Raw genomic sequence first — 14,807 nt, forward strand, 5'->3', positions numbered from 1 at the left:
AAGATTGTCTGCTGTAAAGCAAAATACCAAGCCTGGGTTTCTTCGAGCCTTTTGTTATTGGTGACCCAAATCATTCCACGAGCCCCATGAAGTTACTGGTGCCCCCATAACTTTTCCATTAGAAAGATATTCTAAATAAGTCTTACCATATCAGACATTAGAGGCATAAATAATGCTGTGCTTTTTAAATTAACCATACTCAATTAACAAAATGCTATTACTGTAGCTTTACAAGCGCTCAGATTTGAGGTGTTATATGAAATCATAATAGCTGAAGAGTGAAAATATTACTGCTAAATTTTCATTAATGTGGTATACTGTTTTACTTCCCTTTATTTTATTTATAGATGCCACTTGGAATGAGCAGGAAAAGGTTGAACTTTTTACAGAAAACTTTTGTAAAGTATGTGGAGTGGTGTTAGAGTTTGAATCACAAAGGATTTCACATTATGAGGTAGGTCGAAAAAATTGAAAGGGGATCCTAAAGCAGGTAAATGTCATATATGCCATCTTATCTGATTCTATGTAAACCTATGGAGTAAGTGGTATTATTTTCCTTTGATGGATGAGGAGACTGGCTCATAGATGGAAAGTAACTTGCTATCTTAAGTTTGGGGAATTAGGATTTAAACTTGGGTCTTTTTTACTCCAAGGCTTGTTTTCTTCACACCATTCTGCCTCCCTTTGCATCCATCAAGCCACTGTATCCTTGGTCCTTATAGTAAATATGGGGAAGTCATTATAGCTTGAACAAAAAGTTATTAATGAGAATTAGTGGATATTGTAGAATCTCACAGTCCTCCTTTATGGTAAAGGAAGACTATAAAAACAATATCAACCAGCCTTGCATTGGACTTAGCCACATGCTTAGGCACAGAGCCATAGAAATCTCGAGGTAGAAGACAGAATAATTAATGTTCTTACTCCCTTAGTTTATAGATTAGAAAACTGAAACCCAGAGGGATAATAATTCTCCTTAGTTAGTCATTGGCATGACTAATACTAATACTATTTTTTCCCTTCTTTTGGTGTTCCCTCACATTTCTACATCATTGGATGGCCTATTATTTCTCTTTCATATCCGGTATATGGGTTACCAGAAGTACCAGATGCCTTTACTTAAATGCTATATAATGCTAGCTCTGCTATTTTTAAACACCCCATCTAGTTTTGGTCATTGCTAATCTTATTGGTAACCATTTTATAGTCCTTATGTATTTGGGATTACATTGCTACACTTACAGATGGAGAAAGTATGTTTACTTTGGATTAATAGGACCTAGATTCAAGTCTTAACTTCATCATTGAATAGTGGGACACTAGAGAGTCGCTTAATCTCTCTGAGTGTGTCTCTTTATCCTACAATATGTTGGTATGATGGATTGAATTGTGTACCCCAGTTTAGACATGTTCTTTGTCTGGGTCTGCATTCTGTGGGTGTGGATCCATTTTGAATAGGATCTCTCACAGGTGTTAATATCAGTTAAGGTGTGGCCCCACTGTATCAGGTTGGGCTTTAGTCTGGATTAACGGAGTCCTTTATAAGCAAAATAAAATTCAGACATAGAGAAAGCCACAAGAAGAAGCTACAAGTCAACAGAACCCAGAGGAGAATGAAGACACAGTCACGTACACTGACATGTGGCAGAAAAGCCAAGGACCAAGGATTGCCAACAGCCACTCCACACAATGCCGCAGTCTTCTGGGAAAAAGCATCACCTTGCTGATGTCTGAACTTTGAACTAGCCTCAAACAATGAGGCAATAAGTTTCCATTGTTTAAGCCAATCAACTGTGTGAGATTTGTTTTAGCAGCTGGCAAACTAAGATTTTGGTACCAGAAAGTGGGGTGCTGCTATTGCAAATATCTGACAATGTGGAAATGGTTTTGGAATTGGGTAATGGATAGAGGTGGGTAGAATTGTGAGGCACTTGATAAAAACAGATCCTTGCTTGCTTTGAAGAGATTGTTGGTAGTAGTATGGACATCAAAGGTACTTTCAGTGAGGCATTAGAAGGAAATGATGAGTGTGTTATTGAAAATTGGAGGAAAGGTCATCTTTATTTTAAAGTAGCAGAGAACTTGATGAAATTGGGTCCTGATGTCAAATTGAAAGTGGAACTTGTGAGTGATGAACTAGGATATTTAGCCAAGGAGATTTCCAAACTAAGTGTGGAAAGTGTAACTTGGTTTCTCCTTGCAGCTTCTAGTAAAATGTGAGAGGAAAGGGTAGAGTTGAGGATTAAACTCTTAAAAACAAAGGAACCAGAAATTTATGATTTTGAAAATTTTCATCTTATCCTGGTAGTATACTCTGAGACTAGGGCCAAAAGTGGCTCTATCATGGCCCTCCGTGAGCTTTTAGGAAGTTACTCCCCAGATGATAGGGCTCCATGTGAGGGTTAACTGAGCAGTACTTTGCTAAACACAGTGTCACTGATCAAAGATCTAGTCAGCCATCTTAGTGGAAGTCAGGACCACAAATGAAGTTATCCTGGAAGGATCTTTGGAAATGTACGTTGTCTTATCATTTGGACCACCTTGAAATGCACACAAAGCCAACAAGTTTTTTTTTTTTTTTTTTTTGTATGAGAAGAACCACTGCCAGCGTGAACTGAAAGGATCAGAGAAGGAACAAATTGAAGAAAGTTTAAGGGCAAAACTGTGGAAGCAAAGTCTGGACTGAAAAAGATCTCCCCAGGCCAAGAGTGCAGGCCCGCCCACTTGTGGAAAGACTGGGTCCACACTTATACTTGGAGGGGGCAGGCCATCTTCCCTTGTGCTTGGGGTGGATAGGCCTTGTACCCTAGTGTTCAGAAACTGTCGCCACCGCAGTGCTTGAAGATGGTTGGGCCTGTGCAACAACATTTGTGGAGAGCCTGGCCTGATTCTGATGTTCAGAGAGGGTGGGACCTTGTTCAGGGAAAGCATAGCTGCTGGGCAAGTGTTTGGAATGGGTGGACTTCTCATTCCATCAGGATTGGAGGACAGAGCATCAATCTAGAGATGGCTTTTGGACTTTGATATCTAATGGAGTTTGCCCTCCTGGGTTTTGGACTTGTTTTGGACCCAAGACATCTGGTCTCCTTACAATTTCTCTTTTCTGGAATGGGAATGTATATCCTATGCTTGACCACCATTGAATTTTGGAAGCAGATAATTTTTTTCCTAGGTTTCACAGGTCCATCATTCAGAGGAATTTTGTCCCAGGGCAACCACATCCATGGTTGATTTTGATGAGACTTTATATTTAACATTTTTATAAAGTGTCTTAAGTGTTTTGGAATGTTGTGATGGAATGACTGTGTTTTGCATGTGGAAAATACATGTCTTTTTGGGGTCGAGGAGGCACAATGTGGTGGATGGAATTTTCTACCCCAGTTTGGACATGTTTTTCGTCTGAGTCTGCATTCTAAATTCTACGTTTTAAATAGGTTCTCTCAAAGATATGAAGGTACAGCCCGACTGAATCAGGTTGGACTTTAATCCAGATTACAGGAGTCCTTTTTAAGTAAAATGAAATTCAGACATAGAGAAAACCAAAAGAGGAAGCCTAAAGGCAGTGGAACCTGGAGCATTGCCATCTGCATTGCCATGTGACAGGAAACCATCATGTGCATTGACATATGACAGAAAAGCCAAGGACATTGGATTGCCAGCTGCCATACTGAGAGCACCACAGTTTTGGGGGAGAAAGCTGATGACTCAGTTTTGAACTTCTAGCTTCAAAATTGTGAGCCAATAAATTCCCATTGTTTAAACCAGCCCATTGTATGGTATTTGTTTTAGCAGCCAGGAAACCAAGACAGAGGTGATAAAATCTCTCTTACTATGCTTGTTAGAATTAAGTAAAATCAAATATGTCAGAATGCCTAGCACATCCTCAAATCCCATAGCACAAATATTTGAAATTATTAAAGAGATACAGACAATCAAGGGGCTCTGTAATAACTGGGATTAGCACCATTTAATTTTTAAGTTAAAAAAAAATTGGGGGGGGATTATAAACTACTACTCTGTGTGGAAAATACCCAAAAAACGTAAGAAAATAAAAGTCAATTATAATCCTACCACTCGTAGATACTCATCATTTAGTTTTTCTTTCTTATATGATTCCTACATGCTTTACCAACACACATACCCATTTTCACAAAGGAGAATCATATGTTGTTTTGTACTTGTTTTGTCATATAAGAAAATATTCTAGATATTGTACCATATTATTAAATATTTTGCTGTTTTCTGTAGTATTTTAATGGCTATAAATATTATATTATGTATATGTTAACATAATTTTAAATTTCAATTTCAATGACACCTACAATTTGGTACTTAAGCTTGTTAAATAAATCACTAAATCAGAACTATGCATGACTTTCCGTATGTTTGAAAGCATTTCCATGTAAATATTCTAGTGGAAAAGGCACTTTGTGATTCTTTACTGTATAGCTTGGTTTGTATTGCCAGACTATCTCAGTATAGTATTTACTATACATTTAATATATGGCAGTGCTGCAGAAGTTTTGAACTTTAATGAGATCATATTTATTAATATTTCCCTTTGTATATATGCTTCTGTATTTAAGAAGCTATTCTCTATACTTTTGTCATAAGGATACTTCCCTCTATTTTCTTCTAAATCTTTTAAAAGTTGTAGTTCTCAAATTAAAGCATTAAACCCATCTGGCCATGACTTTTGTGTATGGGGGTGGTGACAATTTTTTTTATATGGTGTTCTAGTTTGCTAGCTGCTGGAATGCAACACACCAGAGATGGATTGGCTTTTTTTTTTTTTAACTTTTTTTATTAATTAAAAAAAATTAACAAAACATTAAGATATCATTCCATTCTACGTATACAATCAGTAATTCTTAATATCATCACATAGTTGCATATTCATCATTTCTTAGAACATTTGCATCAATTTAGAAAAAGAAATAAAAAGACAACAGAAAAAGAAATAAAACTATAATAGAGAAAAAAAAGATTATACATACCATACCCCTTACCCCTCGCTTTCATTTACCACTAGCATTTCAAACTAAATTTATTTTAACATTTGTTCCCCCCTATTATTTATTTTTATTCCATATGTTCTACTCTTCTGTTGATATAGTAGCTAAAAGGAGCATCAGACACAAGGTTTTCACATTCACAGAGTCTCATTGTGAAAGCTATATCATTGTTCAATCATCATCAAGAAACATGGCTACTGGAACACAGCTCTACATTTTCAGGCAGTTCCCTCCAGCCTCTCCACTTCATCTTGAACAACAAGGTGATATCTACTTAATGCGTAAGAATAACCTCCAGGATAACCTCTCGACTATGTTTGGAATCTCTCAGCCATTGACACTTAGTCTCATTTCACTCTTCCCCCTTTGGTCAAGAAGGTTCTCTCAATCCCTTGATGTTAATTCTCAGCTCATTCTAGAGTTTTTCTCAGTCCCTTGATGCTGAGTCTCAGCTCATTCTGGGATTTCTGTCCCACGTTGTCAGGAAGGTTCACACCCCTCTGAGTCATGTCCCCCGCAGAGAAGGGGAGGGTGGTGAGACTGCTCGTCATGTTGGCTGGAGAGAGAGGCCACATCTGAGCAACAAAAGAGGCTCTCTTGGGGGTGACTTTTAGGCCTAAATTTTAAATAGACTTGACCTATCCTTTGTGGGGTTAAGTTTCATATGAACAAACCCCAAGACTGGGGGCTCAGCCTATAGCTTTGGTTGTCCACACTGCTTGTGAGAATATCAAGAATTCAGTTTGGGGAAATTGAATTTCTCCCCGCTCTCACCATTCCCCGAAGGGGGCTTGCAAATACTTTTGCAGTCACTGATCAAATCACTCTGGGGTTCATTGGGGCATCACTCTGGACAAATCAACAAAATCTCATGTCCTACCTGAGATTCCAAGTACTTATGACATTCAATCAATCTACATGAGTTATATTAGGAAATGCTCTAGTCAAAATATAAATTTTGTAACAAATATTTTTTGCTTTAGTCTCACACATAAGGTGACATTTTAAAGTATTAATTATCATCTATTTTCAGCACCCTGCAATAATGACATTCCTTTGTTCTTCCTCATGCAAAAACATTGTTAAAATTTGTACATTGTACATTTCACTATTATTATACGCTCTAGGCATTCCTAGATTATACCGTCTCGATCTTTAACATCAATCTTTCTTTCTGATTCCATTTATGTCCCCAGCCCTCCTCCCTCTATCATTTTCACATGCAGCTTCATTCAGTGTTTTAACATATTTTCATTACAGTTAGGTAGTATTGTGATGTCCATTTCTGAATTTTTGTATCCAGTCCTGTTGCACAGTCTGTATCCCTTCAGTTCCAATTACCCAGTATCTTACCCTATTTCTATCTCCTGATGTCCTCTGTTACCAATGACATATTCCAAGTTTATTCACTAATGTCAGTTCATATCAGTGAGACGATACAGTGTTTTTCCTTTAGTTTTTGGCTAGTCTCACTCAGCATAATGTTCTCAAGGTCCATCCATGTTGTTGCATACTTCAAAAGTTTATTCTGTCTTAAAGCTGCATAATATTCCATCGTATGTATATACCACAGTTTGTTTAGTCACTCGTCTGTTGATGGACATTTTGGCTGTTTCCATCTCTTTGCAATTGTAAATAATGCTGCTATAAATATTGGTGTGCAAGTGTCCATTTGTGTCTTTGCCCTTAAGTCCTCTGAGTAGATACCTAGCAATGGTATTGCTGGGTCATATGGCAGTGCTATATTCAGCTTTTTGAGGAACCGCCAAACTGCCTTAAACAGTGGTTGCACCATTTGACATTCCCACCAACAGTGAATAAGTGTGCCTCTTTCTCCATATCCTCTCCAGCACTTGTCATTTTTTGTTTTCTTGATAATGGCCATTCTGGTGGGTGTGAGATGATATCTCATTGTGGTTTTGATTTGCATTTCTCTAATGGCCAGGGATGTTGAGCATCTCTTCATGTGCCTTTTTGCCATTTGTATTTCCTCTTCTGAGAAGTGTCTGTTCAAGTCTTTTTCCCATTTTGTAATTGGATTGGCTGTCTTTTTGTTGTTGAGTTGAACAATCTCATTATAAATTCTGGATACTAGACCTTTATCTGATATGTCGTTTCCAAATATTGTCTCCCATTGTGTAGGCTGTCTTTTTACTTTCTTGATGAAGTTCTTTGATGCACAAAAGGGTTTAATTTTGAGGAGCTCCCATTTCTTTCTTTCTTTCTTCAGTGCTCTTGCTTTAGGTGTAAGGTCCATAAAACCGCCTCCAATTATAAGATTTATAAGATATCTCCCTACATTTTCCTCTAACTGTTTTATGGTCTTAGACCTAATGTTTAGATCTTTGATCCATTTTGAGTTAACTTTTGTATAGGGTGTGAGATATGGGTCCTCTTTCATTCTTTTGCATATGGATATTCAGTTCTCTAGGCACCATTTATTGAAGAGACTGTTCTGTCCCAAATGAGTTGGCTTGACTGCCTTATCAAAGATCAAATGTCCATAGATGAGAGGGTCTATATCTGAACACTCTATTTGATTCCATTGGTGAATATATCTATCTTTATGCCAGTACGATGCTGTTTTGACCACTGTGGCTTCATAATATGCCTTAAAGTCAGGCAGCATGAGACCTCCAGCTTCATTTTTTTTCTTCAAGACACTTTTAGCAATTCGGGACACCCTGCCCTTCCAGATAAATTTGGTTATTGGTTTTTCTATTTCTGAAAAGTAAGTTGTTGGGATTTTGATTGGTATTGCGTTGAATCTGTAAATCAATTTAGGTAGAACTGACATCTTAACTATATTTAGTCTTCCAATCCATGAACATGGTATGCCCTTCCATCTATTTAGGTCTTCTGTGATTTCTTTTAACAATTTCTTGTAGTTTTCTTTGTATAGGTCTTTTGTCTCTTTAGTTAAATTTATTCCTAAGTATTTTATTCTTTTAGTTGCAATTGTAAATGGAATTCGTTTCTTGATTTCCCCCTGAGATTGTTCATTACTAGTGTATAGAAACACTACAGATTTTTGAATGTTGATCTTGTAACCTGCCACTTTGCTGTACTCGTTTATTAGCTCTAGTAGTTTTGCTGTGGATTTTTCAGGGTTTTCGATGTATAGTATCATATCATCTGGAAACAAGTGATAGTTTTACTTCTTCCTTTCCAATTTTGATGCCTTATATATTTTTTTCTTGTCTAATTGCTCTGGCTAGAACTTCCAACATGATGTTGAATAACAGTGGTGATAGTGGACATCCATGTCTTGTTCCTGATCTTAGGGGAAAAGCTTTCAGTTTTTCCCCATTGAGGATGATATAAGCTGTGGGTTTTTCATATATTCCCTATATCATTTTAAGGAAATTCCTTTGTATTCCTATCCTTTGAAGTGTTTTCAACAGGAAAGGATGTTGAATCTTGTCAAATGCCTTCTCTGCATCAATTGAGATGATCATGTGATTTTTCTGCTTTGATTTGTTGATATGGTGTATTACATTAATTGATTTTCTTATGTTGAACCATCCTTGCATACCTGGGATGAATCCTACTTGGTCATGATGTATAATTTTTTTAATGTGTTGCTGGATTAGATTTGCTATAATTTTGTTGAGGATTTTTGCATCTGTATTCATTAGAGAGATTGGTCTGTAGTTTTCTTTTTTTGTAATATCTTTGCCTGGTTTTGGTATGAGGGTGATGTTGGCTTCATAGAATGAATTAGGTAGCTTTCCCTCCACTTCAATTTTTTTGAAGAGTTTGAGCAGGGTTGGTACTAATTCTTTCTGGAATGTTTGGTAGAATTCACATGTGAAGCCATCTGGTCATGGATTTTTCTTTTTGGGAAGCTTTTTAATGACTGATTCAATTTCTTTGCTTGTGATTGTTTTGTTGAGGTCATCTATTTCTTCTTGAGTCAAAGTTGGTTGTTCATGCCTTTCTAGGAAGTTGTCCATTTCATCTACATTGTTGTATTTATTAGCATAAAGTTGTTCATAGTATCCTGTTATTACCTCCTTTATTTCTGTGAGGTCAGTGGTTATGTCTCCTCTTCCATTTCTGATCTTATTTATTTGCATCCTCTCTCTTCTTCTTTTTGTCAGTCTTGCTAAGGGTCATCAATCTTACTGATTTTCTCATAGGACCAACTGGTTTTATTGATTTTTCTCAATTGTTTTCATGTTCTCAATTTCATTTATTTCTGCTCTAATCTTTGTTATTTTTTTCCTTTTGCTTGCTTTGAGGTTAGTTTGCTGTTCTTTCTCCAGTTCTTCCAAATGAACAGTTAATTCCCTAATTTTGCCCTTCCTTCTTTTTTGATATAGGCATTTAGGGCAATAAATTTCCCTCTTAGCACTGCCTTTGCTGCATCCCATAAGTTTTGATATGTTGTGTTTTCATTTTCATTCGCCTTGAGATATTTACTGATTTCTCTTGTAATTTCTTCCTTGACCCACTGGTTGTTTCAGAGTGTGTTGTTGAGCCTCCATGTATTTGTGAATTTTCTGGCGCTCTGCCTATTATTGATTTCCAACTTCATTCCTTTATGATCTGAGAAAGTGTTGTGTATGATTTCAGTCTTTTTAAATTTGTTGAGACTTGCTTTGTGACCCAGCATATGGTCTATCTTTGAGAATGATCCATGAGCACTTGAGAAAAAGGTGTATCCTGTTGTTGTGGGGTGTAATGTTCTATAAATGTCTGTTAAGTCTAGCTCATTTATTGTAATATTCAACTTCTCTGTTTCTTTATTGATCCTCTGTCTAGATGTTCTGTGCATTGATGAGAGTGGGGAATTGAAGTCTCCAACTATTATGGTAGATGTGTCTATTTCCCTTTTCAGTGTTTGCAGTGTTTGCCTCACGTATTTTGGGGCATTCTGGTTTGGTGCATAAATATTTCTGATTGTTATGTCTTCTTATTGAATTGTTCCTTTTATTATTGCATAGTATCCTTGTTTGTCTCTTTTAACTGTTTTATATTTGAAGTCTAATTTGTTGGATATTAGTATGGCTACTCCTGCTCTTTTCTGGTTGTTATTTGCATGAAATATCTTTTCCCAACCTTTCACTTTCAACCTGTGTTTATCTTTGGGTCTAATATGTGTTTCCTGTAGACAGCATATAGAAGGATCCTGTTTTTTAATCCATTCTTCCAGTCTATGTCTTTTGATTGGGAAGTTCAATCCATTAACATTTAGTGTTATTACTATTTGGGTAATACTTTCCTCTACCATTTTGCCTTTTGTATTTTATATGTCATATCTAATTTTCCTTCTTTCTACACTCTTCTCCACACCTCTCTCTTCTGTCTTTTCGTATCAGTCTCTAGTGCTCCCTTTAGTTTCTTGCAGAGCTGGTCTATTGGTCACAAATTCTCTCAGTGACTTTTTGTCTGAAAATGTTTTAATTTCTCCCTCATTTTTGAAGGAAAATTTTGCTGGATATCGAATTCTTGGTTGGCAGTTTTTCTCTTTTAGTAATTTAAATATGTCATCCCACTGGCTTCTCACCTCCATGGTTTCTGCTGAGAAATCTACACATAGTCTTATTGGGTTTCCCTTGTATGTGATGGATTGCTTTTCTCTTGCTGCTTTTAAGATCCTCTCTTTCTCTTTGACCTCTGACATTCTGACTAGTAAGTGTCTTGGAGAACATCTATTTGGATCTATTCTCTTTGGGGTGCGCTGCACTTCTTGTATCTGTATTTTTAGGTCTTTCATAAGAGTTGGGAAATTTTCAGTGATAATTTCTTCCATTAGTTTTTCTCCTCCTTTTCTCTTCTCTTCTCCTTCCGGGACCCCCACAACACGTATATTTGTGCACTTCATATTATCATTCAATTCCCTGAGTCCCTGCTCATATTTTTCCATTCTTTTCCCTATAGTTTCTGTTTCTTTTTGGATTTCAGATGTTCCATCCTCCAGTTCACTGATCCTAACCTCTGTCTCTTGAAATCTACCATTGTAGGTTTCCATTGTTTTTTTCATCTCTTCTACTGTGTCTTTCTTTCCCATAAGTTCTGTGATTTGTTTTTTTCCGACTTTCCATTTCTTCTTTTTGTTCATTCCTTGCCTTCTTCATGTCCTCCCTCAATTCATTGATTTTCTTTTTGATGAGGTTTTCCATTTCTGTTCGTATATTCTGAATTAATTGATTCAACTCCTGTATCTCATTTGAACTATTGGTTTGTTCCTTTGACTGGGCCATATCTTCAATTTTCCTGATGTGATTTGTTATTTTTTGCTGGCATCTAGACATTTAATTACCTTTATTTGTTTATTCTGGAGATTGCTTTCACTTATCTTACCTAGGGTTTTCTTGCTAGATGAGTTTGTTGTCTATCTTTTTTTTTTTTTTTTTTTGACCTTCAGTTCAGCTTTTTCTGGGCCTCTAGCTTAAGTTTTGTTTAACAGAGGGTAATTTTTCAGTTCTTGTTTTCTTGTTTCTTGTCCTGCTTGTAAGGTGCCTTTTCCCTCCCCACCCTTAGGAGGGTCTACATAGGTATTACAGACTCCAGCCGTGTTTTCCCAGACTAAACTGGCCTCCTATCAGCGGGAAGGAGTCACCTACATCAGTTTTCCCTGAGGGTGAGACCCAGCAGGTTGAAAGACTTTCCTGTGAAGTCTCTGGGCTCTGTTTTTCTTATCCTGCCCAGTATGTGGCGCTTGTCTGTCTGCAGGTCCCACCAGCAAAAGATATTGTGGCTCCTTTAACTTTGGAAGGCTCTCCCTGCTGGTGGTGTGGTGGAGACAGAGGAGAGTTTGTAGGCTGGCTTTAATGGCTTCAAATTGCCTAGCCCTGGGGTCTGAATTCCTTGAGAGAGGGATTCCACCTAAATTGGGCTTCACACCTCCCCTGGGGAACAGGCGGGAGACAGCCCTGAAAGCAGTCTGTTTCTGCCTATGCCTGGGGCAGTTACAGCCGGAGTAGTCCCGCTGCTGAATCCAGAGTCAGCCAAGCCTCCGTAGACACAGCCACAAAAACTTCCATTTCGTCCCCTTTCCTCTTTTTTGGTTAGCCCAATAAGAGATCTCCGTGTTGACCAGTTTCGCCTAAGCTGGGGGCCTATTTTTAGTAGTCAGAATTTGTTTATTAATGCCACAATTGGTGTTTGGTTGGACTCAGTCCCTGCTACTGTTAGAGTCTCTTTCCTTTCCCTCTGGGAAGCCGTCTGTGAGGGAGGGGTGCTGGGCGTCAGCTGCCACAGCTTACGGTTCCGGAGACTCACAGCCGGTCCAGCTGGTCCAGACTGGGGTACGCTGTGTGTCCAGTCACTGTCGTGGCTCCGGGAGCTGTTCTGTACTGTTACTGGTTATTTAGTAGTTGTTCTGGAGAATGAACTAAAATGCGCACATTGCTAAGCCGCCATCTTGGCCTCTTGACGGATTGGCTTTTAATAAAAGGGGATTTATTTCGTTAGTTCTTCAGAGGAAAGACAGCTAACTTTCAACTGAGGTTCTTTCTTACGTGGGAAGGCACAGGGTGCTCTCTGCTGGCCTCCTCTCCAGGCCTGTGGATTCCAACAACTTTCCCCAGGGTGATTTCTTTCTGCATCTCCAAAGGCCTGGGCTGAGCTGCTGACTGCTGACATGAAGTATGCTGAGCTGCTTGGGTTGTGTCACATTGCGCTCTCTCATTTAAGCACCAGCCAATTATGTCAAACATCATTCACTGCAGCGGGCATGCCTCCTAGCTGACCACAGATGTAATCAGCAACAGATGAGGTTCACATACCATTGGTTCATGTCCATAGCAACAGAACTAGGTGCCTTCACCTGGCAAGTTGACAACCGAATCTAACTACCACATATGGCTAGTCAGTTGTCCCAGAATAATTTATTGGACAGCTCATCTTTTCCCTGATATTTGTAATGACACCTCTAACATATTATTCTGTTTTATTATATTGGTATCTACAACAATTTCTCTTCAAAAATGATCACTATATCTGATAGGGCAAATTTATATGTCAAAAAATTCATCATAAACAAAGTTAAAAAGACAAGCTACAACACTTCAGGAGAATATGGAGAGACACAAACATATTTATGTACTGCATTTGGAGATGTAAATTGGTTCAACATTTTGGAGAGAAATTTTATAATACCTAGTAAAGCAGAAAAGCCACACATCTTACAAACCAAAAATTCCACTTCTGGGTACCATTGTAAAGAACTCTTGGGCATATATTTTAAGAGATTTGTTTAAATATGTTCATTGCCACAGTACTTTTGAGAAGTAGAAGCATACTTGGCCTCAATAAGGGACTGAAAAGTAGCATATGGAGTAGAAAATTAAATGCAGCACTTAACAAAATGAGCTACAATGTATCAATGTGGACAGATCTTATAGTTCTAATATTGAGTAGGAAAAATAAAGTGAAAAGGGATATGTGTTAAATGATTCTATTTTTATAAAATTGTTTAAAAAGAAACAGTGTGAAATTCTGCTTATGATTATATACATATGTAATAAAAGAATAAATGCATGAAAGGAAATATAATTACTGACTTTAAATTATTCATTACCTATAGTGAAGGTGAGAGAAGGGATTGTGGAGGGTGGGCCATGGTGGCTCAGCAGGCAGAGTTCTTGCCTGCCATGCTGGAAACCTGGGTTTGATTACCAGTGGTGCTTGCCCATGTTTAAAAAAAAAAGTGGATTGTGGAAATGAGGGTATAAGACTTTAGCTCTATCTGTAAATCTGACCTCTTTAAAAAAGGAGATATGAAGGAAATATGATAAAATGTTAACATCTATTAAAACTGGGTGGTAAGTATGAGTTTCTGTTATATTAGTACCTGTCATTTTCTGTATAATAGATATATTCCATAATTTAAAATTCTGTGACAAGAAAGTAGTTGCTTCAAGGTACGTGCTCAGGAAACATCTGTTTCCCTTCTCCCTACAGAAACATTTCAGTTATTCATATGTGTTTGGTTATACATTTATTCAGAAATTGTTTCTAATACATAAACAATATAATTGCTTCTCACATAAAAGAATTTGGGAGTCAGTGCAGTGCTGATATGACATCGTCAGGGACCCAGGCATTTTCTTTCTGCTCTGGCGAACTGGTTTCCATTCTCAAAGTTCCCTCAAGGTCCGAGGAACTCCATGTTCCATGTTTGGTCTCGAACCTCTGTACGCTCAGCAGGAGGGAAGAAAGAAAAAAAGCACAACCCCCCAGCTTTTTAAAGAGTCTTCCCAGAAGTTCCACTCAACACTTTGTATTATTTCTTATGGCCAGAATTTAGTTAGATTGCTACTTCTTGCTGAAAGGGAGGCTAAAAAATGTAGTCTTCTAGCTGGCTACATTGTTCACGATTTGTAAGCTAAGGAAAAAAATTGATATTGGCCAGCAACTAGAAGTCTCTTCCACAAATAAGAACCTAAAAGTTATTGGATTCTAAATTGTAGATTTGAAAGCATATGAGTTTCTTCATAAGTTTGATAAGGAGCAAATATATTAAATATATATTATATATATTATATATATATATAAAGCTTGGTAAAGAGCAAATATATTAAATATATATAAATATAATATATATATTAAAACTCAAGTCAGAGAGGTTAAGTTTAGGGTGACTCTTCTTATTGATAAAGTCATCATATATCTTTTTTCAGAGTGAAAAACATGCTCAGAATGTTAGATTTCATATGCATTGGGAACAAAATGAAGTGTATGATAAGAAAATGAAGATGGATGTTATGAATTTTCAGGTGCGTGGTCTATGTCAGTGTCATAATTCTAAATTTTGAGTTATTGACTCTTTCTAAAAAGATT

General features: G+C 37.3%; 1 protein-coding gene and 1 long non-coding RNA gene across 3 annotated transcripts in view; one reads left to right on the forward strand and one right to left on the reverse strand.

Moving 5' to 3' along the window:
• ZMAT1 (zinc finger matrin-type 1) overlaps nucleotides 1-14,807 on the forward strand; it is a 47,029-nt gene that overhangs the window by 18,094 nt on the left and 14,128 nt on the right. For both annotated transcript variants that reach the window (XM_077145797.1, XM_077145799.1), the window contains exons 2-3: nucleotides 348-454; nucleotides 14,648-14,743. In XM_077145797.1, coding sequence (XP_077001912.1) covers nucleotides 348-454; nucleotides 14,648-14,743 — 203 coding nt within the window. The remainder of the gene's footprint in view (nucleotides 1-347; nucleotides 455-14,647; nucleotides 14,744-14,807) is intronic.
• Nucleotides 13,963-14,807, reverse strand: part of LOC143670817 (uncharacterized) — a 92,219-nt gene continuing 91,374 nt past the window's right edge. The window contains exon 4 of the long non-coding RNA XR_013169454.1: nucleotides 13,963-14,159. This is a non-coding gene — a long non-coding RNA (uncharacterized LOC143670817). The remainder of the gene's footprint in view (nucleotides 14,160-14,807) is intronic.

This window comes from Tamandua tetradactyla, chromosome X (assembly GCF_023851605.1).
Source record: "Tamandua tetradactyla isolate mTamTet1 chromosome X, mTamTet1.pri, whole genome shotgun sequence".
Lineage (NCBI taxonomy): Eukaryota > Metazoa > Chordata > Mammalia > Pilosa > Myrmecophagidae > Tamandua > Tamandua tetradactyla.